The following is a 24,557-nucleotide window of genomic DNA, read 5'->3' as shown; positions in this document are numbered from 1 at the left end:
TAAGTCCACAGCACGAGCTGTAGCTCATCCAGTATTTATGTGCTTATCAAATGTCAGTCAGTTTATAAAAAATTGAGACTGATGAGGAAACTAGAAGATCACTGTTTTCTTCAATTTATCTGCACCTTCACTTGGTTTTGACCTTGAAGCTGAGATATCATTACTGTTACTTATGTGAGCTCTCGATGTACACAACCAGATTCATTGAGTTTCCGACATATGCCACTCATTCCACTAAGCAAGCTCAAGGAAAAAGCAGGGACAAGCCATGTACTGCTTAAGCTGGAGCCTTCCAAAATAGGTCTACCAGAGTGTACCTCATGCATTAGGTGTGCATTTTTAAAAATGTATGCATTTAAGACTAATTATAGAGTAAGGTATATGTCTTGTGTGTTGACAATGACAAGCTGTAAGTTACATTACTTACAACTGATTTCCTTCCGTTTGGGGAATTGGCATCATTTTGCCCAACCAACAAATGAATTATGCAACAATAAAATAGACTAGAAATTATGTCTGCACCTTTTGCATTGCTCTAATTCTGCATTTCATATTGAAAAACAGTATTTTATGTCATGTAGGATTTTTGCAGGGACGTACAATGTGAATGGCAAGTCTCCTAAGGAGGATCTGAGGCCTTGGCTGAGCTCTGATTCTGAACCACCTGATATCTACTGTGTTGGGTACGTCTCTGACAACACAACTCAATGTTTGTTCATACTATGTTTAGTAATAAATGTGAGAACTTGGAGTCACTTCTCCTTATTTTTAAATCATTCAGTATATAAACAAAATACCATTATTGAAGTGTAAATGACACACTGCTCCAAACTAGTCTAAATTGTCCAGACTTGGAAAGACGGTGGATGAAGAATTTTTGCCTGCTGAATTTTAATACATATACTAGAAACATTGACTTAGAATCAATGTGCACAGAACTAGTTGCTAAACAGGCACTGCAAGAGAAGCATTTCCTTTTGCTTGCATGAAGAACTGGAGTGCACTCCCTGAAGGGGTGGTGGAAACAAAAGTGAACTAGTTATAAATATCTTTACTCAACTAGTTCAGACATGTTGTCTCTCACGTTTGGAGAATGTGAGCACAATTCTCCTGGCTCAGAGACAGGGACACTACCATTGTGCCACAAGAGCCTCTTGCGAATTCGTTATATATTTAAAAAGGATAGGTTTTTACTGGATTATATAGAGAAGAAAACAGGGAAGTGGCTCTTGTAGAGAACGCACACATGTGGTAGCTGAATGACTTCCTGTGTACTATGAGTCAAAAATAACTTTTTTTTTAAAAGAGTGAATTCTGTTCAAGCAACTCAAAATAATGCAATATTGATAGTTGATATTGTCTTGTTGCTGAAAGCTGTGAATCACCTCAACTCCAAAACTTTGCACTAACATGAACAGTTTTTAAGAACACTAAAAATAGTTGTGGGAACAGTTGGCCCCTTGGGCCAATCCCAACATTCATTAAGATCGTTGCTGATTAGCTACACTTCAAACACTTTCCCAATATCCCTTGATTCCCTTGGTATCCAGAAACGTTGTCAGTCTTGAATATAATCAATTGACTCAGCACCTGCAACTCTCTGAAGTATGCCAATTTGCCGTGTACTGTTGTATGAATGCTGCTTCCATGCACAGTGCTGTTTTACAAGCATTATCGGCATCGCTTTAAAAACTCAAATGTAGCAAGCCCAGAACATGTGAACTCATAATGATATTTGCATCTCAGCTATAATTGAAGAATTATAAGCTCATGAAAATTGAAGCCTTGTTAATAGTTTACGATCCAAATCCATTTCAAATAATTGTGTCTGAATTGTATTTCCAGACGTACTTCTGATTAAGAGCAGGCTAATCAAAATTTATTTGCTTTTAAAAGTTTTCAGGAAATTGACCTCAGTAAAGAAACATTCCTTTTTAATGAGACACCAAGGGAGGAGGAGTGGTTCATAGCAGTTTCTGAAAGTCTTCATCCTTCAGCTGCATATGCAAAGGTAAGTATATTGCATTTTTGTTGCATCCCTCTTAAAGTGATCTAACCAGCATTAAATTGTATAGGTTTGATCTTGAATTCTTTTCAGTTAGTTGGTGTCACCCAGGGCAATTTTGAGACAGCAGAATTAAACTGTGAACCAGGATTGAGAAACAAAATTATTAAAGACTTCTTACTCCCAGTCCAACAGCAAAATAAGCGGATATTGGGTGAGAACAGGATTTGATCTGGTGATAATGGCCCCTTGGTCAGACAGCTCGCATATATTTTACTGCTTCTGTGGCTTGCCAAAAGCACACTTTGAGAAATTGCTTTTCCCCAACCATGATCATCTGACCATTGTGACGTGGAAAATCCTGGTCATTTTGTCAAGGCTCACCAGTGAAAAATGCACTGGAAGGCTGCAAACAATATTGAATTAAGTGCAGCTTCAGGAAATAAGAAACAAAATTAAATGTGTGTGCAGGAGGATAAGATTGCCTTAAATCTAATGTATAGTATGTCTTTCCCCAAATCATGATGTTAGAGCTACTGAGTCCGCCTATGCTTGTGCCTTATTCCCATCTTTAAATTCTTTCCTGTATTTTTTTTTGCTACAATGGTACTGCACTTGTTACAGGGTAAGAGTATTTACATCACAGCCTCCTTGTTATAAGAGCAAAGATCAGTACAACACAGGAGAAGGCCCTTCAGCCCACCAAGACTGTGCTGGTGACACATGATGCTTTTCTAAACCAAAAGCCTTTTGCTTGTATGCAGTCCGTATCTCTCTATTCCCTACCTATTCATTTTCTTTCAAGAAGTCTTGTACTATTGGATTGCGTTTTCCTCTGCAGTGCATTTCAGGCACTTAGTGCCCTCTGTACAAAAAAAATTGTTTCTCATATCTCTTTTAAACCTACCCTCTTTTACCATAAACCTATTTCTCCTCGTAATTGTTGTTTATTAATAAAGACCGAAACAACTGCGGATGCTGTAAATCAGAAATAAAAACAGAAGTTGTTGGAAAGGCTCGACAGGTCTGGCAGCATCTGTGAAATCAGAGTTAACGTTTTGGTCCGGTGACCCTTCCTCAGAATTGATAGTAGCTAGGACATTTCTATCCTGGGAAAAAGACTCCAACTTGGCAGTCTATCCATGCTTCTCATGATTTTGTAAACTTGTATCAGGTCACCTTCATCCTTTGACATTGAAGTGAAAACAAAGCAAGCTTGTCCAATTTCTCCTCATAGCTAATACCTTCCAAATCAGGCAACATCCTGTTAACCATTTCTGTACCTTCTCTAAGGTCACCACATCCTTCTTATAGTGTGTTAACCAGAACTCTGCATTATATTCCAAAAGTGGCCCAACTAAAGTTCTATACAGCTGCAATATGACTTGCCCATATTTATATCTCGAACGGTGAAGGCAAGCATGCCATATGCTTCTTGACCAACTTATCCACTTGTGTTGCCACTTCCAGGAAAATGTGGACCTGTTTGCCTGCATCCCTCTCTTTGTTGATGCTACTAAGGGTTCTGCCATTTACAGTACACTTCCCTCCTGTCATTAGGTCTTCCAAAATGCATCACCTTGCATTTGTCCAGATTAAACTGCATCTGCAATTTCTCCACCCAAGTTTCCAACCTTTCTATATCCTGTTGTATTCTCTGTCAATCCTCTTCACTATCTGCAGCTCCAACCTTTGTGTCATTTGCAAACTTACGAATCAGACCGCCTCACATTCTCCTCCAGATCATTTATATATATTACAAACAATAGGGGACCCAGCACTGATCCCTGCACAACACCACTATTCATAGATCTCCTGTCAGAAAAGTACCGTTCCACCGCTACTCTTTCTTCTATGACTAAGCCAGTTCTATATCCATCTTACCAGTTCATCGCAAATCCCATGTGACTTCACCTCTTGTATTCGCCTGCCATGAGGGATCTTGTCAGAGGCCTTGCTGAAGTCCATATAGACAGCATTTATGTCCTGCCCTTATCAATCATCTTTGTCACTTCCACAAAAAACTCAACCAAGGTTATGAGACACTATCTTTCTGACAGAAAGCCATGTTGCCTGTCATTAATAAGTCCATATTTTTCCAAATCTGAGTAATTCTTATCCCTGAGAATCTTCTCAATAATTTCCCTAACATTGACAGAAGGGTCACCAGCCTGTGATTTCCTGGATTATGCCTGTTGCCCTTCATTAAAAAAAAGAACAACATTGGCTCTTCTCCAGTTATCTGGGACCTCTCCTGTGACTAAAGAGGATACAAGATGATTTCTATGATCTGTGATTAAAGATTTCATACAAGGCCCCAACAATTTTCTCACTTATCTGCCTCAGCATTCTCAGATCTTAGAGATCCCATTATATCCTCAGGACTTGTTTACCTTAATCATTTTAAAACACCTGACACCTTTTTTTTATATTGACATGCCCAATAATATCAACATACCCCTCCTGCAGTCCTTCTCCTTTGTGAATATCCTTTGACCCACTTCCTTTGACTCCACGTATAAATTCCTTCCTTTGTCCTTGAGTGGACCTACCTTTTCTTATTCTTTATGTATGTATAAAACATCTTGGGATTTTCCCTAATCCTGTTTGCCAAAGGCTTTTAACCCTCCTAATATAGTGCCCTAATGTTACTATTGTTTTGTTTTGTATTTGGTAATAGAGAATTGGTTTCAATATTCTTTGCTTGATATGGTTGAGCCAGCACTCCATCTCTTCCTAAAAGTCTTGATTACTTTATCACAATTTAAGCTCCAATATTTTTATAACATCAGCCATATGCTGATGGTAATGAAATGCCTGAAACAATAGAGAACTGTACTTGGTTACCTCAATTTTAAGTCTGATATACAATTTGAGGACTTGGGAACTGCAAGCATTTTGTTTCAACTTCGAAGGAAAACTGATAGGGTCTGAAGCTTTTGCCATGACAACCTGAAAGGAAATAACTGATTTTTAACATATTTCCCTGATCAGAATCCTGTAGCTGGGGAGTGTTAATGGGGGTGCAGTTGTGAAGATGTGGTGTTCCTCTGCTAACAAACACAAAGAAAGCCGAAGAAAACCAACAGGTCTGACAGCATTTGTAGAGAGGGAAACAAATTTAGCATTTCAAGTTTGGATGAGGGAGTCGAAGGGTGGGTCAGTAAATTTGCAGATGATACAAAGATTGGTGGAGTTGTGGATAGTGAGGAGGGCTGTTGTCGGCTACGAAGGGACTTAGATATGATGCAGAGCTGGGCTGAGGAGTGGCAGATGGAGTTCAACCCTGCCAAGTGTGAGGTTGTCCATTTTGGAAAGACAAATAAGAATGCGGAATACAGGGTTAACGGTAGGGTTCTTAGTGAGGTGGAGGAACAGAGGGATCTTGGGGTCTATGTTCATAGATCTTTGAAAGTTGCCACTCAGGTGGATAGAGCTTGTAAGAAGGCCTATGGTGTATTAGCGTTCATTAGCAGAGGGATTGAATTCAAGAGTCGTGAAGTGATGTTGCAACTGTACAGGACTTTGGTTAGGCCACATTTGGAGTACTGTGTGCAATTCTGGTCACCCCACTTTAGGAAAGATGTGGAAGCTTTGGAGAGGGTGCAGAGAAGATTTACCAGGATGTTGCCTGGAATGGAGAATAGGTCGTACGAGGATAGGTTGAGAGTGCTAGGCCTTTTCTCGTTGGAACGGCGAAGGATGAGAGGTGACTTGATAGAGGTTTATAAGATGATCAGAGGAATAGATAGAGTAGACAGTCAGAAACTTTTTCCCCGGGTACAACAGAGTGTTACAAGGGGACATAAATTTAAGGTGAAGGGTGGAAGGTATAGGGGAGATGTCAGGGGTGGGTTCTTTACCCAGAGAGTGGTGGGGGCATGGAATGCGCTGCCTGTGGGAATGGTAGAGTCAGAATCTTTGGTGACCTTTAAGCGGCAATTGGATAGGTACATGGATGGGTGCTTAAGCTCGGACAAATGTTCAGCACAACATCGTGGGCCGAAGGGCCTGTTCTGTGCTGTATTGTTCTATGTTCTAAGTTCAGTATGACACTTCTTCAGTAAGGGCTTGCTAAACTACTTTGAAGGGTAATTTTTAGTCAACCATGTTGATGTGGAACCGGAGTCAGATGGTAAGAATGGTAAGTTCTTCCAGGGTATTATTGAATCATCCTGAGTTTTTATAATAATCCGATAGTCACTTAGCCAGTTTTCATTGAATTCCATGTATTTTAAACTGGATGCAAGTTTTCAAACATTCATGGCCAAATTTTAATTTATTTTCTCTATAATTGTTGTGTCAGCTGTTGTTCAGTTGATGTGTCTAAATTATGCAGTTCAGGGTTTAAGCTACCCTCCAGGGCTTGGGCACAAGAGTCAAAACTGATGTTCCAGTGCTATACCAAAGAAACAGTATTAGAAATGCCATTTTTCATCATCCTGCTTGGATGGATGTAACACAATCCAATGGCTCTATTTTGGAGAATGGGATTTATCCCTGGTGTATTCCCCAATACTTAACCCCAGGTGAGCCCTTATTTTTGGGTGGCCTAGTGGTTAGCATTGCTGCTTCACAGCGCCAGGGACCCGGGTTCAGTTCCATCCTCGGGCGAATGTCTGTGTGGAGTTTGCACATTCTCCCCGTGTCTGTGTGGGCTTCCTCCGGGTGCTCCGGTTTCCTCCCACAATCCAAAGATGTGTCGGTTAGTGAATTGGTCATGCTAAATTATCCATAGTATTCAGGGATGTGTGGATGAGGTGCATTAGTCAGGGGTAAATGTAGAATAATAGGGTCAGGGAATGGGCCTGGTTGGGTTACTCTTCAGAGGGTCGGTGTGGACTTCATAGGCCAAATGGTCTGTTTCTACACTGAAGGATTCTATGACTTTTATGAATTAGCATTAATAAAACAGGTTATCTGGTAATAAAAACATTTGTGGAATTTTGCTGAGCACTTATTGACCATGTTTCCTATATTATCTTAAGAGCAGCGACTACACTTCAAAAGATACTTAACTGTTGGCAGAACAGTTTGAGCAAACTGGTAGTTGTGAAACATTATGAATGCGTCTTCTTTTTCTAATAGTCCAGGGCTTCAGATTACATGTTAAAAAAAATCTGCACTACACTATATTGATATAAAATAAACAGTGGAACCCTTATTCAGCCCAATCCCTACCTAGTTCTTTACTGTCCTTAGGCGCACTTGCAGCAGTAATAATTACAATCGTGAAATATAATGGAGTTAGTTTCTACTCCTGCGGCCTCGTGACACAAGCATTGCTGAGAACAGCTAAAAGGGATTTAATTAAACTCTAGGTTTGACAAATATGACATATAAAGGCCTGCATTCTGGTGAAGCAGTTAAATAGTAGCCATACGCCCTGCTGTGTTTTACCTTGTCCTTATGCTCAGCATCATAAATGTCTACATTTGAAACCCCTGTAAAAGAGAATTTTAATTTCAGATCAAGCTTGTCCGGTTGGTTGGAATGATGCTCATGTTGCTTGTGAAGAAAGAACATGCTGCCTATGTAACTGAAGTAGAAGTGGAGACAGTGGGAACAGGCATCATGGGAAGAATGGTAAGGAAGACTGAAAAAAATGCTAGGACAGTTTATTGTCTTTTCGGTGAATGAGTGGTACAATTTCTCAGAACTCAAGTAGATTGTGAGGGTAACAATTCTTCATGTAAAACACAATTTGCCAAAATTGTAGATGTCAGACCTTTGTTAAAGGTAATTAGTATACAATGGGGTACTGTATTCAGTTATACAGAACTTTGGTCAGACCCGAGAAAAGTGAAAATGGAGGTCTTTTCTTTTATTCTTAAATGTATACAACGACGAAGCATCAATAATACCTGAGATAGAGAATTACAAACATTCACAATCCTCAAAATTTGAGCTTGTTTTTCCTTGTCTTAGTCCCCTTGACCAAGATGCTGTGTTTGACATTTCCCAGCTGGGAAAACAACTTTTAAGTTGACCTTTAACCCATTCATAATCCTGTATGTTTTAATGAAATTACCTCTCATTCTTCTATATTCCAAAGAGTACACAGGCACAATTTACTCATCCTTTCTTCATAGGATAACCACTCATCCTTGAACCTTCACTCTAACACCTCCAGTGCAAGCATATACTTCCCTGGAAATGTTTTTAGTTTTGGGCTCCAAATATCAAAAAAGATATATTGACTTTGAGGAGGATACAGCACAAATTTGCTAGAATGATACCTGGACTTAATTTTTGGCAATCTGTTCTCATAATCATTTTTGTTAACATGATGTTACGTGGGGTTACAGGGATAGGGTGGGAGCTGGGTCTGGGTGGGATGCTCTTCGGAGTGTCGGTGTAGACACAATGGGCCAAATAGCCTCTTTCCGCACTGTAGGGATTCTATGATTCCTTTGAGTTCAGAAGGCTAAGATGCACCACTAATCAAGGTCTTTACAATAATGAAAGAATTGAAGAGAGCAGATACAGATAAACTATTTCCTCTTGTAGAAGAACTATGAGCAGTGGGGAATAATTGCGAATCATTGAGGTGAGATATCAAGAAACACTTTTTCTCAGAGAGACTTGTGGAAATCCAGAACTCTGGTAGGTGGATGTATGCGGCTGAAGAAGAATTGAGATTTTCAGAGTTGAGATCAATAGATCTTTGTTCAAGGGATATGGAACATAATTGAGATTGATATTCAAATTAACCACCAACTGATTAACAGGTTAGAAGAGTGAACAGCCTTCTCTTGATCCTATAATCTTGACCCGAAGCTTGAGACCAGTTTTTAGCTTGTTTCCATGGTAGTGAGTTTTGAAAAGATTTGTTTCCATGGGCAGGGCAGTTCTACAGGAGAGAAGTCTGAAAATAAGTTGTCAGAGGAAAAATATAATTTCATAATGAACATGATTATTTTTAAGAAACTAGAGTATCACCATTATAGCAATGTCCAATTGTGCATCTTACATATAATTTCACTCAAGTAGAGCCTATTCTTGTGTCAAGGGATACACTGTGTTACCTCTAGTTGTGTTTCTCTGTATCAAGGCCTATAAGTGCTGAATATATTTTAACTGTTCACTATTGGGAGTGTTGAGACTAGTCAAGTTACAGACAGTCATGTAGAGAAAATAATGCAAGTTAAGAAATAAACACAGAAATTGCAGGGAAAACTCAGCAGGCCTGGCAGCATCAGTGGAGAGAGAGAGAGCAGAGTTTCGGGTCTAATGACCCTTCGGAACTGGAGTTTTTCAGTTCTGAAGACTCACAGGACCTGAAACACTGAATCTGCTTTCTCTCCGTAGATGTTGCCAGACCTGCTGAGTTTTCTCAGCAATTTCTGTTACTGTTTCTGGTTTCCAGCATCTGGAGTTCTTCGGGGTTTCTTTTTAAAACGAAAAGTACTCTGGGCCTTAACAATTATGAAACTTCCTGTTCTTACTATTCCTCGGAAATGTAAAGCGGAAGTATATTTTAGCACAATAAGACCAGTTAACAAAAGCACGGTACATATTTGTTGCCCTGCTCAGGTGGACATGGTTATAAGTAGTGCTTTATTCATCGTGCTTTAACAACATTGCAGTTCAGTTATCGTGCCAATGTAATATTTAGAGACATATAACAGGAAGTTCCACTTATTTACTTTAACTTTACAGGCATTGTTGTATGAAGATAAAAAATAATGGTGATAACAGTCTTTTAGAAACTGCAGGACACTCAGTGAAAAGTATTTGCTTGCAGGAGTAGAACCTGTAACTCTTCCTGCCAGCAGGTGGCAGTGAGAAACAGGCTGTCCACTGCCTTTCAGATGTAGAAGGCAGGTTTATTTGTGGCTGGTACAGGAAAATGCCATACCTGCTTCACAGTCACATGATGCAGTATAACATGGCTAATAATTTATCTGTCAATCTGGTATTTTTTTTATTTCACAGCAGAACTGCAAATGAACTGATGCAGAAAAAAATGTTTGAAATTTCAAATGTACCTTTAATTGGATAATATATTAATATGCATTTTTAGTTTTAATTAGAAGCTTATATTGCTTTGTGTACTCATTTAGAATATCAATTGAATGATTTACATTAATATTAGCGAAGACGCTCCTTTGCAGAATAGATTATGTATAATGTCAAGACTAGTTTACCTGCCCTTCCCCTGAAGCTGTATAGCATTGGAATCTTCTCACCAGTTGATGGATGTCTCAGTTATTATGAGTACATTGATGAATGAAGAATCTAATTCTGCACACAGATACAGGATGTCAAACCACATTGACCACGAGCTGCCCATCTGTCTTGGGTGACTGGTTAGGAATGGGTAATAAAAGAGATAGGAGGTCAGGAATACTCCTCCCACCTCATTCAGGGAGAAACCTGACATTATTAAAGACATGGGGCTGAATAGACCCTCCCAGGGAAGCCAAAAAACAAGGGGAACAATGGACATAATGGTCTCTACCATTTCTTTCCAGCCATAGAGTCATGTAGCACTGAAACAGACCCTTCAGTCCAACTCGCTCATGCCAACCAGGTTTCCCAAACTAAACTAGTCCCATTTGCTTGCTTTAGGCCCATTTTCTATTCGTGTTCCTGTCCAAATGGCTTTTAAATGTAATTGTACCAACCTCTACCACTTCCTCTGGCAAGTTCATTCCATATACGCAACACCCTGTGTATACAAGTCCCTTTTAAATCTTTCTCCTCTCACCTTAAACCAGTACCCTCTAGTTTTGGACTCTGTTACCCTAATGAGAAGACCTTGGCTATTCACCTTATCGATGTCTCTCAATAAGGGTCATCCCTCAACTTTCTATGCTACAGAGAACAAAGTTCCAGCCTCTCCAGCCTCTTATAACTCCAACCCTTCAGTCGTGGTAACATCCTTGTAAATCTTTTCTGCGCCAGATCCATTTTAATAACATCCTTCTTAAAGCAGGGTGACCAGAAGTATACACATTATTCGAAAAGTGGCCTCACCAGTGCCTTACAGCTGCAACATGATATCCCACCTCTGATACTTAATGCTCTGATCAATGAAGACAAGTGTGCCAAATGTCTTCTTCACCACCCTGTCTACCCGTGACACCACTTTCAAGGAATAGTGTACCTGAGCCCTTAAATTTCTGTATTCGACAACCCTCCCCAGGGCCCTACCATTAACTGGTTTATCTTACCGAAATGTAACATCTCACATTTATCTAAATTAAACTCTATCTGCCACTCCTCAGCCCATTGACGCAGTTGATCAATGTCTCTTTGTAGTCTTAGATAACCTTCTTCACTGTCCAGTTTTGGTGTTCTCTGCAAACTTATTAACCATGCCTCCGATATTCCCATCCAAATTGTTTTTATAAATGACAAACAACAGTGAATGGGTCCTCTGCAGATGAATCATTCCACTCCGCTTTCCCTTGCTCAAACTAAAGGAATGTTGATAGTGGGTATGCTTCAGGGTGTCTGTTATTCAGGGATTTCTTAAGTGTGGCTGGAAATAAGAAATGCCACAGATTGAACAAAGTTACATTAATTAGGCTAACTACTTGTATAATACAGGTGATCCTTTATCCGAAATCGTCAGGACCAGCTGTTTTTCGGAATTCGGAATTTTTCGAATTTCAGAATAAGTGACAGTTTGATGGTGAAACTTTTAACAGCCTTACCGGAAGAGCATGACTCACAAAGTGAAACAGGTCTTGAGAGAGAATCCAGGTCTGCCATGGCTGGGCCACGCCCCCCCCCCCCCCCCCGACATCGCATCTGAGTGACACACTTCGAATGGGTGTCGACTTGGGTTAACTGTTTGCACACCAAACAACCTTGTTAATGAGAAAAACAACTTGACAAAAAATCTTCGGATTTCGGAGCTTTTTGGATTTTGGAACTTCAGATAAAGGATCGTTTACCTGTGCTACTTCACAGCATTACTACATTGACTGACTGCTTTGATTCCTGTGATAGGCCAGTGGGTAGATGCTGCCATTGCCACAGCCGTAGACTGTTGCCTGTGCAGCCCACGTTGTTAGTCCCATTGATTTTGAAGAAATCCATTCAGGCTTTGCAGATTGCAACTTGTAATGATCCTTGCCCTCCAGGGAAATCAATTCTTGCCTGGGTTTAAAGCTACACTACACTAATACAATTTCAGGCTGTTTCATGGAGTGGTAGACTTCTCATTTAGATACAGCATTCCTTGCTGGGTGTATTTGTTCCTGTGATATTAATGTGAAATGTATAAATTAAAACAGACTCCAATTTCCCCTTTTTTGTTGACTCATAACTCAGATTTATAAGTTGCACTTGATTTAAATTAGCTTTATTTTTAAAAAGAACTTTTTTGCTGTTTTGTACAGCATAATTATTGTGTAACTATTTATTTGTTTCATTGACGTTCATAGCTCTATTATAATAAACTCTAAAGTGAATGAAGGCTGAAATATGATCCATTTTTAGTCCTTGCTTTCGAATTTTTTGTTGCTTGTTTTATAGTTGCTTTATAGTTTGTAGTGATAATTTTGCTAATTTTACTTTCTATTGCCTCTGAATTTAATAATACAACTTCAAAGGAGTGTAGAAATGATGAAAGAGAATTAACTTACTGTGTGGTGTAGGTTGTGAGTGATTTGATCCTCAGTCATTCAAAACGCATGATGGCCACCCTAAAATCATCAAAGTTTGTGCGAAGATTTGTAGCTCGGGTGCTCGTTGTTGTGGTTCTGTTCGCCGAGCTGGAAGTTTTTGTTGCAAACGTTTCGTCCCCTGGCTAGGCGACATCATCAGTGCTTGGGAGCCTCATGCGAAGCGCTTCTTTGATGTTTCCTCCGGTGTTTATAGTGGACAGACCACTATAAACACCGGAGGAAACATCAAAGAAGCGCTTCGCAGGAGGCTCCCAAGCACTGATGATGTCGCCTAGCCAGGGGACGAAACGTTTGCAACAAAAACTTCCAGCTCGGCGAACAGAACCACAACAACCCTAAAATCATATTTTCCAGTATTCTGCTACTCCTGGTTCAGCAGTTGTCTGTTACTCTAGCAGTTCTATACCTTTATTTAATATATGTGAGGCAGTAATAAATATCTACTTGTTAACTGAGGGGTATACAATCCATTTAGCTAAATGATTGTCCTTCCTGGGCCAGATTTTCATGGTAGAGGGTGATTTGGACACTATTAAAACTGAGATTAAATTCTCTATTTCCATGTACAATCCCCAGGACTCGCCTGAAATCTGGAACTCTGCTAGTACTGCTCTTAGTCGGGGGGGGGGGGGGGGGGGAAAGGAAAGCGACAGGAAATATGATAAATAAAAAGTCAGCAGCAGGTTAGCATGTATGGAGGAGGGTTTAAGTTCAAGGCAGAATATGAAAGAAGTAAAAAGGAAGGATAACTCAGGAGATATTAGAGATGTTGTGAATCATGACGGTAAGAAAGCTAGCATAAAGGCACTTTACCTGAATGCTCATTCCTTTTGTCGCAAGGTTGATGAGTTAACGGCACAAATCATCGTGAATGAATATGATTTAGTAGTCATTACTGAGACATGGTTATAGAATGGTCACAACTGGGAGTTAAATATCCAGGGGTATCATACTATTCAGAAGAACAGACAGAAAGGTAAGGGAAGTGGTGTAGCTGATATTCAAGGACCACTTCAGTGCGAGGCTGATAGAGGTACTATGGAGAATAAGATTGAATCCATTTGGGTGGAAGTTAGAAATTCTAAGAAGAAAAAGTCATTGATAAGCGTAGTCTATCAGCCACCAAATAATAATATCACATTGGGACGGGCAATAGAAAAGAAATAACTATTGCCTGTAAAAATAGTACAGCTATTATTATAGGGGAGTTTTAATCTACATGTAGATTAGTCGAATCAGCTCAGTCAGGGTATTCTTGAGGGGAAGTTTGTTGAGCGTATCCATGATAGTTTTCTTGAACAGTATGTAACGGAACCGACAAGGGAGCAAGCTATCCTAGATCTGGTCCTGTATAATGAGACAGGAATAATTAATGACCTTATAGTTAGGGATCCTGTTGGAAGGAGTGATCACCGTATGGTTGGATTTAGAATACAGAAAGAGAATGTGAAGATAAAATCCAATACCACGGTCCTGTGCTTGAACAAGGGGGACTACAATAGGATGAGGGATGACTTGGCTAAAGTAGACTGGAAACAAAGATTTTATGGTGGGACAGTTAACGAACAGTGGAGGACTTTCAAAGAATTTTTTCAAAGTGCTCGGCCAAAATATATTCCAGTGAAAAGGAAGAACTGTAAGAAAAGGGGTAATCTGCCATGGGTGTCTAAGGAAATAAGAGAGGCTATCAAATTGAAAGAGAAAGCATACGAAGTGGCCAAAAACAGCATGAAACTAGAAGATTGGGAAAACTTTGAAGGTCAATAGAAAGCCACAAAAAGAGCTATAAAGAAAAGTCAGATAGAACATGAGAAAAAAACTAGTGCAGAATATAAAGACAGATAGCAAACGTTTCTATCAGTATATGAAATGACAAAGAGTGGCTAAAGTAAATGTTAGTCCTTTTGAGAATGAGAAGGGGCATTTAGTTCTGGGATATGATGAAATGGCCGTGGCATTGAACAGGTATTTTGTGTCAGTCTTCACAGTGGAGGACTCTAATAACATGCCAGTAAGTGACAAAGAGGCGAAGGTAGGTGAGGACCTGGAAACAATCATTATTACGGAAAAACTAGTGTTGGGAAAGCTAATGGAGCTAAGGATTGGTAAGTCTCCTGGCCCTGATGGAATGCATCCCAGGGTATTAAAAGAAATGGCAGGAGAAATAGCAGGTGCACTGGCAGTAATTTTCCAAAATTCGCTGGATACTGGAGCAGTCTCAGCAATTTGAAAAACAGCAAATGTGATGCCACTGTTTAAAAAGGGAGGTAGACAAAAGATAGGGAATTATAGACCAGTTAGCTTAACGTCTGTAGTGGAGAAGATGCTTAAGTCTATTATCAAGGAAGAAATAGCAAGGCATCTCACAAAAATTGTCCTGTTGGACAGATGCAGCATGGGTTCATGAAGGGCAGATCATCCTTGACAAATCTTTTGGAATTTGAAGCAGACATTTCGAGCAAGGTGGACAGTGGGGACCCAGTGGATGTGGTCATAGAATATAGAGATGTACAGCATGGAAACAGACCCTTTGGTCCAACTCGTCCATGGGATTGAAGATAGATTACCACAAAGAAGACAGAAAGTCAGGATTAATGGGTCTTTTCAGGTTGGAAAGATATAACTGGGTGTTCTTGTGCATGAAACACTACCCTCACAGGTCTGTTAGGTGGCACAGTATTGAATATCTTTTGGAAGTCCACGTACAACACATCTGTTAAAATGCCTGATCTCCACTTGGGCCCCTGTGCCCACAAACTTTTTCTTTTCCCCCAACAAGGGCCTAATGTTTGCAATTCTCTGACACCATCTGTGAATCCAAGGAAGATTGGAAGACATACCTCTGCTCCTCTGTCTTATCATCTTATTATGTTCAGTGCCTCTGCAATTTCCACTCTTATTTCCTTCACTATCATTGGATGCATTTCATCTGAGGGAGGAAGAGAGCTTCTTCAAGGAAGGCATCCTTGTAAGAGGATTCGCAGTAGGTTAAAATCTTCTAGGAGAAAGTGAGGACTGCAGATGCTGGAGATCAGAGCTGAAAATGTGTTGCTGGAAAGGCGCAGCAGGTCAGGCAGCATCCAAGGAGCAGGAGAATCGACATTCAGGCACCTCAGATGTTGGTCATGAGAAGATCTAGGAGGAGAAAGTGAGGTCTGCAGATGCTGGAGATCAAAGTTGAAACTTTATTGCTGGAACAGCACAGCAGGTCAGGCAGCATCCAGGGAACAGGAGATTCGACGTTTCGGGCACAGGCCCTTCTTCAGGAATGATTCCTGAAGAAGGGCCTGTGCCAGAAACGTCGAATCTCCTGTTCCCTGGATGCTGCCTGACCTGCTGTGCTGTTCCAGCAATAAAGTTTCAACATGAGAAGATCTACATTGGTCTACTGTACTGTGCCTTCATGTACAGTAGTTGTAGAATAAAATATGAAAACTCAATTGGACATAGATTTTGAAAAGGCCTTGAACAGGGCACCGTACAAAATGCTGCTGCATAAGATAAGAATGCATTGAGTTAGGGGTAGAGTATTAGCATGGATAGAGGATTGGTTGACTAACGGGAAGCAAAGAGTGGAGATAAATGAGTGCTATTCTGGCTGGGAATCAGTGACTAGTGGTGTGCCTCAAGGAACAGTGGTGGGACCGCAATTATTTACAATTTATTTCGATGATTTGGAGTTTGGGGACCACGTGTACAGTGTCGAAGTTTGCAGATGACACTAAGATGAGTGGCAGAGCAAAGTGTGCAGAGGACTGAGAAACTTTGCAGAGGAACATAGATACGTTGAGTGAGTGGGTAAAGGTCTGGCAGATGGAATACAATATTAATAAATGTGGAGTCATACATTTAGGTCGGAGTAACAATAAAAAAGATTATTACTTGATAATCACTTGAACGGTAAAAAGTTGCAGCATGCTGCTATGCGGAGGGACCTGGTGTCCTTGTGCATGAATCACAGAAGGTTGGTATGCAGGTACAACAAGTAATTTGGACGGCAAATGGAATTTTGTCCTTCATTGCTAAAGGAATGCAGTTTAAAAGCAAGGAGGTTACGTTGCGGCTGTACAAGGTGCTGGCGAGGCCACACCAGGACTACTGTGTGCAGTTTTGGTCTCCTTACTTGAGAAAGGATGTACTGGCACTGGAGGGGGTGCAGAGGAGGTTGATTCAGGAGTTGAGGGGGTTGGCTTATGAGGAGAAACTGAATAGATTGGGATTTCATTCATTGAAATTCAGAAGAATGAGGGGGATCTTGTAGAAACATATAAAATTATGAAGGGAGTGGATAAGATAGAATTGGAGAGGATGTTTCCACTGGCAGGTGAAGCTAGGATAAGAGGGCATTGCCTCAAAATTAGGGGGAGCAGATTTAGGACTGAATTGAGAAGCAACTACTTCACCCAGAGGGTTGTTTCTCTGTGGAATTCCTTGCCCAGTGAGGTAGTTGATGCTACTTCAGTAAATGCTTTTAAAGCTAAGTTAGTTTTTTTTTGAAAAATAAAGGAATTAAGGGTTACTGTGAGAGCACAGGTAAGTGGAGCTGAAGCCACGAAAAGTTTAGCCATGATCGTATTGAATGGTGGAGCAGGCTCGAAGGGTTGGATGGCCTACTTCTGCTCCTAGTTCTTATGTTCTCATATGCAAATAATGATATCAGCATTTATTTATTTTTTTGTCACATTTATATGTATGTAAATCTCCAGTGGCTGTGCTCAGTTATTTGGAGTAAATGGTATACCTTTTAACAGTATTTGTTGTAGGAGAAAGTGAGGACTGCAGATGCTGGAGATCAGAATCAACTGTGTGGTGCTGGAAAAACACAGCAGGTCAGGCAGCATCCAAGGTGCAGACGTTTCAGGCATAAGCACTAACCAGCTCAAGGAGGTTGCTGCACTAACTCTGGAACTGTAAGAGCTCATGCTACCTGTTACCCCTTGATTTCAGTGGCCACTATAATGGTGCTACCAATCTCTGATATAAATTAATTGCTCACCAATTTTGTCTTCTGATATGCCTCATTCTCCCCTCAAAGCTGACTTTATTGGGGAATGGCTAGATGGGCCAGGGACTCCCCAAATTGGCAACTGATGTGTTGGGTTTGATGGCGATTGTCAGATGGTTATTCAGTTACAAATAGACATCACACTGGTCATTACTTAGAAAATATTCACTTGCGTCTGCACCCAACAAAAACAGTGAGTAGTGATTAAGAGTGGAAACAGCAGAGAGTTTTGTTATGGTGCCAATTCCATAACAAGCCAATGATAGGAAGCACCTCAGCGCAGACTGAGAATCAAATCTCAGTGTCCTAGTCTACATCAACTCAGCTTGTCACTGAATCAATGCCCTTGAGACATTGGGATAGCAAAGTATGTTTAATAATGAATACTTTTGCTCTTTTCATCTGAAGGAAAGGATCCTTACTTCTGCCAGAAGTGAGAATGAAAGAGGTAATAGCTCTGAGCTGACCTCCCACCATCAACACGGAGTCTCATGGATAAGTGCAGATCATTGAAGTTTGATGGTACTCTGACTGTGAATTGAAAGACAAAGAACAGGCAGGAATGATGATCTCAGAAATGCTACCAGATTATGCTGGAGTGGAACATTTTGCGGCCTGCCATTTTTAGTTCTGAATCTTCTGGCTTGATAAATTTGCCCTGTAAAACTTGATGGATATGCCAGCTGATAATGCTGCAGTGAGGACAGTAGTCCTTTGATTCCTTTTTGCTTATGTTCAGGCGAATTATGTAAATTGAAATTTTTTGCTCAGCTGTGTACATACGGTAATTTTAACGAGGTCAACTTGCATGGGAACATCAGTCTTCCATGCTGTTCAAGGCCAATGGAGTCTCCGAGACCTTGGTGAACAATAATCTATTTAACTATCCACTGACATTTAAGGATTGAGAAACAGGATTAACAGAAAGAAATATGGTGGCAAAAGTTTAACTCTCTACAACAAGAGAAGTAGAGGCTAAGGAAGATTGGATTCATATAGATAAGAGTGAGAGGAAATGTAAGAATGTAATGTAAAGTTCGATACTATACTTAACATCTTAGAACAATTTATGAGGTCATAGAGTCATCGAGATGTACAGCAGTTTGATTGACATTAACAATTATCACAATACTAAGAAGATACGTGTTCTATTACTGATGAGACGTGTTCTATTACTGAAAGATATCTTTCAATGGTGAGTACAATGGCAGATCCATTATGTTTCCAATAAGAAAATAATCCAGAGGATAAAGTCGCATTCCATTTGTGTGAAACAGATGATAGATCAAGCACAAATTGACCAGGAACTTGGTTATTAGAAACTCACAGTATAGCCCTGAATCTCTCAAATTTGGACATTAATGACAGTATATACCATTAACACATTTCTCCAACAATTCTGATCCTTAGTGAAGTCCTGTGTGATTTTTTGTTTAATGTTTCTTAAACTTTCTCATAAAAGTTGTCTTCCTGTTTTTCCCTCCTAGGGTAACAAAGGCGGAGTAAGCATAAGGTTTCAATTTCATAACACCACCTTGTGTATCGTTAACTCACACCTTGCAGCTCATACTGAAGAATGTGATAGGCGGAATCAAGATTACAAAGACATCTGTACCAGAATGCGTTTTATTCAATCCACTCTGCCACTAACCTCTCTCACAATCTTGAAACATGAGTAAGTCTCCAGTATCGGTGGGTTATACTTCTGAAACTTTGCATAGGATGTAGTTCTTTAAGCAGCTGCTGCCTGAAATACCTTATACTTTGCAATTGTTCTCAAGGAGCCTGTTTATCTATCAAGCATTGCTTTATATGACTGTCTTTGACATAACAATCAGCCCAGCGAAAGTGAGCACTGCAGATGCTGGAGATTAGAGTCATAGAGTCATAGAAACGTACAGCACGGAAACAGACCCTTTGGTCCAACCCATCCATGCCGACCAGATATCCCAACTCAATCTAGTCCCACCTGCCAGCACCCGGCCCATATCCCTCCAAACCCTTCCTATTCATATACCCATCCAAATGCCTCTTAAATGTTGCAATTGTACCAGCCTCCACCACTTACTCTGGCAGCTCATTCCATACACATGCAACTCTCTGCGTGAAAAAGTTGCCCCTTGGGTCTCTTTAATATCTTGCCTGTCTCACCCTAAACATATGCCCTCCAGTTCTGGACTCCCAGACCACAGGGAAAAGACTTTGTCTATTTATCCTATCCGTGCCCCTCATAATTTTGTAAACCTCTATAAGGTCACCCCTCAGCCTCCGACGCTCCAGGGAAAACAGCCCCAGCCTGTTCAGCCTCTCCCTGTAGCTCAAATCCTCCAACCCTGGCAACATCCTTGTAAATCTTTTCTGAACCCTTTCAAGTTTCACAACATCTTTCCGATAGGAAGGAGACCAGAATTGCACGTGATATTCCAACAGTGGCCTAACCAATGTCCTGTACAGCCGCAACATGACCTCCCAATTCCTGTACTGAATGCTCTGACCAATAAAGGAAAGCATACCAAACGCCTTCTTCACTATGCTATCAACCTGCGACTCCACTTTCAAGGAGCTATGAACCTGCACTCCAAGGTCTCTTTGTTCAGCAACACTCCCTAGGACCTTACCATTAAGTATATAAGTCCTTCTAAGATTTGCTTTCCCAAAATGCAGCACCTTGCATTTATCTGAATTAAACTCCATCTCCATTGGCCCATCTGGTCCAGATCCTGTTGTAATCTGAGGTAACCCTCTTCACTGTCCACTACACCTCCAATTTTGGTGTCATCTGCAAACTTACTAACTGTACCTCTTATGCTCGCATCCAAATCATTTATGTAAATGACAAAAAGTAGAGGGCCCAGCACCGATCCTTGTGGCACTCCACTGGTCACAGGCCTCCAGTCTGAAAAACAACCCTCCACCACCACCCTCTGTCTTCTACCTTTGAGCCAGTTCTGTATCCAAATGGCTAGTTCTCCCTGTATTCCATGAGATCTAACCTTGCTAATCAGTCTCCCATGGGGAACCTTGTCGAACGCCTTACTGAAGTCCATATAGATCACATCTACTGCTCTGCCCTCATTAATCTTCTTTGTTACTTCTTCAAAAAACTCAATCAAGTTTGTGAGACATGATTTCCCACACACAAAGCCATGTTAACTATCCCTAATCAGTTCTTGCCTTTCCAAATGCATGTACATCCTGTCCCTCAGGATTCCCTCTACAACTTGCCCACCACTGAGGTCAGGCTCACCGGTCTATAGTTCCCTGACTTGTCCTTACCGCCCTTCTTAAACAGTGGTACCACGTTTGCCAACCTCCAGTCTTCCGGCACCTCACCTGTGACTATCAATAATACAAATATCTCAGCAAGAGGCCCAGCAATCACTTCTCTAGCTTCCCACAGAGTTCTCGGGTACACCTGATCAGGTCCTGGGGATTTATCTACCTTTAACCGTTTCAAGACATCCAGCACTTCCTCCTCTGTAATCTGGACATTTTGCAAGATGTCACCATCTATTTCCCTACAGTCTATATCTTCCATATCCTTTTCCACAGTAAATACTGATGCAAAATATTCATTTAGTATCTCCCCCATTTTCTGTTAGAGTTGAGAGTGTGGTGCCTGAAAAGCACTGCAGGTCAGGCATCATCCGAGGAGCAGGAAAATCGACATTTTGGGCAAAATCCCTTCATCAGGAAGGGTTTTTGCCCGAAACATCGATTTTCCTACTCTTCAGATGCTGCCTGACCAGCTGTGCTTTTCCAGCACCACACACCCGACGATAACAATCAGCCCGTCCAGTTTATGGGTCTGAGGTTTTTTTATACCAATTGATGTGGAAATGATTTGTAAAAACCAGGAATATGGCACATTCAATAAAATCCGTGTTGACTTTATTAATCTGAAGAAGGACTGCATTGGCAGTGCTCGAATGCTTCTGAAGAAGTCATATCAGACTTCTCTCTCCATAGATGCTGCGAAATCTGCTGAGTTTCAACAACGCTTGCTGTTTTTATGTCAGATCTCCAGTATCCACTGTACTTTGCTGTACTCAGTTGATGGCATTTTAATTGATCAAATCCCCTTAGGCTTATGGGAAATGCATTCAGAGCACATACCCCAAGAGAGAGTTTCTTTATCTGAAGTTCGTAGCGAAACCATAAATACATTACCCTGTTGACTCTTAAATAACCAGAGAGAGATAGAAGAACTAGTACATAGACAGTAATTGGAGGGAGTTTTCAATCGCTTTAATACCAACAGAGATAACCCAGTGTAAAAAGGGACGAAGACGTAAAATTCCTAAAATATTTTCTGGGGAGCTATTTTGCACCAATATATACCGCCATTGTGTGAAGAACAGTTCTGGATTTAGTTTTTAGGATTGAAACTCGGCATATGAAATAGGTGTTTGAGAGAGCATTTTTATTATGTAAAAGGACAAAGATAAACTAGGATTAAGATGCCATTTGGGAAAAGCCAATTTCACTGGGAAATGCCAATTTCCTTCCAGTACCTGTAAGATACAGCTAGTAGAAACAGCTACTGGAACATAAATCATTGTCAGAGCTGTGAAAGGAAATAGTTTTCAGAACAAATGTGGCCCCAGAAAAAAGAAGGATTGGATTCCAAATCTAGATCTGTTTGATGTTGAAGAACCTAGAAAATAGGAAAAGACACAAAGGTGGAATTCTTGTCAAATGTCAACAACTCAATACAATAAGCTCCCCATTTTAAATTGCTTAATTCAATGTGATTCCACTTTGACTTCATGGATATAACTAGGCTGGCCTGCTCGCTGTATTTGGATTTACATTTTTAGGGTTATTTTGCACTGGAACTTATGCAGCTTTCTTTTAAAACTTTTCTGTGCAGTTTTCGGTGAAAAATATCTTTACTGAGGTTTTCACTATATAGCCTTCACTTGCTATTCCTGATTGTATTCCTTTCCTGACCACCCACTTACTACTTCCTTCTCCAAGGCGCGCAGTGAGTTACTGTACTAGAAGAGTATTGAAAGTGCAGAGAAAGTTGGAAAGACAATCAGGAAACCTATAAAAGAGCAATAAAAAATATTTGCAATTAAATTGAAGTAAACACCAAAAATCTTTTATCAGAGAATAATAGAAGACAGGACGTAAGGCCTGTATGTGGAGATGGAAGATATGGTGCGGTTCTCAGTGAATACTTTGCATCTGTCTTCAGAAAAGAGGAGAATGAAGCATATGTTGTAGTTGAAGAGAATGTGAAATGTTATAAGGAGTAAACATAATAAAAGAGGAAGCAGTTTATTTGAAAGTAGATAAAACACCTATCAAACCCTACAAAGAAAAGTAGAAGGAATTTTAGAGGCTCTGATCAGCATTTTCCAATCATCTATAGCTGCAGTCATGGTGCTGAAGGAGCTGTTAATGTTGCCCAGTTGTATGGTTGTTTACAAAGGAAGTAAAGACTGGTCACCTTACCTCAGAGGTTAAGGAAAGGATGTATTTGACTAATTTGATTGAGGAGGTACCAGGAAGGTCTGATGGAAAATAGTACATTTGATACATGTACCTGAATTTTAACGAGCCTTTTGACAAGCTCACACTGGTCAGAAAAGTAAGTCATGGAATCCAACACAAATGGCATGTTGACTGCAAATACGGCTGTGTGAGAGGAAACAAGGGCTAACAGGTGTTTTTGGGTTGGAGGGCTATTTCTGCCTAGCTTCCAGAGGGTTCAGTTCCAGGTCCCATGCTTTTTGTGGTACATATGAATGACTTAAACTGATATGTTGGAGGAATTATTAAATTTTTGAGTGACTCACAATTGGCTATACAGTTCATAATGTTGAAGAAAAAGTTAGTCAGTGTCAAGATATCATGGACTGATCAAGTGGGCAGTAAAGTAGCAGATGAAACTCAGTCTGAAGTATAGTGACAAAGGTATTTTGGTAAACGTGGCAGAGTAAAACTGAATAAGTGGTTGAATACTGGTATGCACAGATCCCTTGAGAAGGCAGGGCAGATGGACAAGGTGATTAAGAAGGCAATACAGATACCTTTTCTTTATTAGCCCAGGCATAGACAGCAAGATGGGCTACAGCGAGAATACTGCATCCAGTTCTGTCAGCCTATTATAAGAACATAGGATTAGAAGTAGGCCATTCAGCCCACAAGTCTGTTCTACCATTCAATAGGATCATGACTGATCTGTGACTTAGATCCATATACCTTTCTTTGACTCATAACCCCTAATACTTTCTTAACAAAGCTTTTTCGATCTCAGATTTAAAATTAACGAATGATCTAGCATCTACTGTTGTATGTGGAAGAGAGTTCCAAATATCTCCAAACCTTTGTGTGCTGAAGCGCTTCTTAACATCTCTCCTGAATGCTCTCGCCATAATTCTCAGACTATGATTGCTAGTTCTGGAATCTCCAACAATTGGAAATATTTTATCTTTATCTACCCTGTCTTTTTTTGTTAATACCTTGAAGACTTCAATTAGATCACCCCTTAACCTTGTCAATTCTAGAGAAAACAGGCCTAATTTGTATAATCCCTCCTCATAACCCCTGAAGCCCAAATCTTTGTAAATCTACATTGTACTCCCTGCAGTGCCATTATGTCCTTCCTAAGGTGCAGCGGCCAGATCTGCTCATAAGAAGCTGCTCAATTACAGGAAGGATGAGTATTGAGGAGATTTATGAGTATCTTGTCTGGAGAAGAGAATATTAGCGGTGAAGAGATCATATAGAGTTCGGTTGTTTTCTTTGGAACAAAGGAGGTTGTTGAGAGATTTAATTCAATGTTGTAAAATTTTTGGGTGCTAAGACAAGGTGGATGAGAAAGGCATGTTTCAAGAACTCAATATCCTGGGCAGCATAGATTCAGTTTGAAGTGAAATTGTTTCATCCGAAG

General features: G+C 40.4%; 1 protein-coding gene across 2 annotated transcripts in view; it reads left to right on the top strand.

The window, feature by feature from the left end:
* inpp5b (inositol polyphosphate-5-phosphatase B) overlaps nt 1-24,557 on the top strand; it is a 182,393-nt gene that overhangs the window by 113,369 nt on the left and 44,467 nt on the right. For both annotated transcript variants that reach the window (XM_087976910.1, XM_043717903.2), the window contains 4 exons: nt 582-683; nt 1,897-2,011; nt 7,475-7,591; nt 19,141-19,328. In XM_087976910.1, the coding sequence (XP_087833036.1) occupies nt 582-683; nt 1,897-2,011; nt 7,475-7,591; nt 19,141-19,328 (522 nt within the window). The remainder of the gene's footprint in view (nt 1-581; nt 684-1,896; nt 2,012-7,474; nt 7,592-19,140; nt 19,329-24,557) is intronic.

Source organism: Chiloscyllium plagiosum, unplaced genomic scaffold (assembly GCF_037043375.1).
Source record: "Chiloscyllium plagiosum isolate Xiang-an unplaced genomic scaffold, Cpla_swu_hap1 HiC_scaffold_30, whole genome shotgun sequence".
NCBI lineage: Eukaryota > Metazoa > Chordata > Chondrichthyes > Orectolobiformes > Hemiscylliidae > Chiloscyllium > Chiloscyllium plagiosum.
Note: the sequence above shows the minus strand (reverse complement) of the source record. Positions and strands in the feature narration are given on the sequence as shown.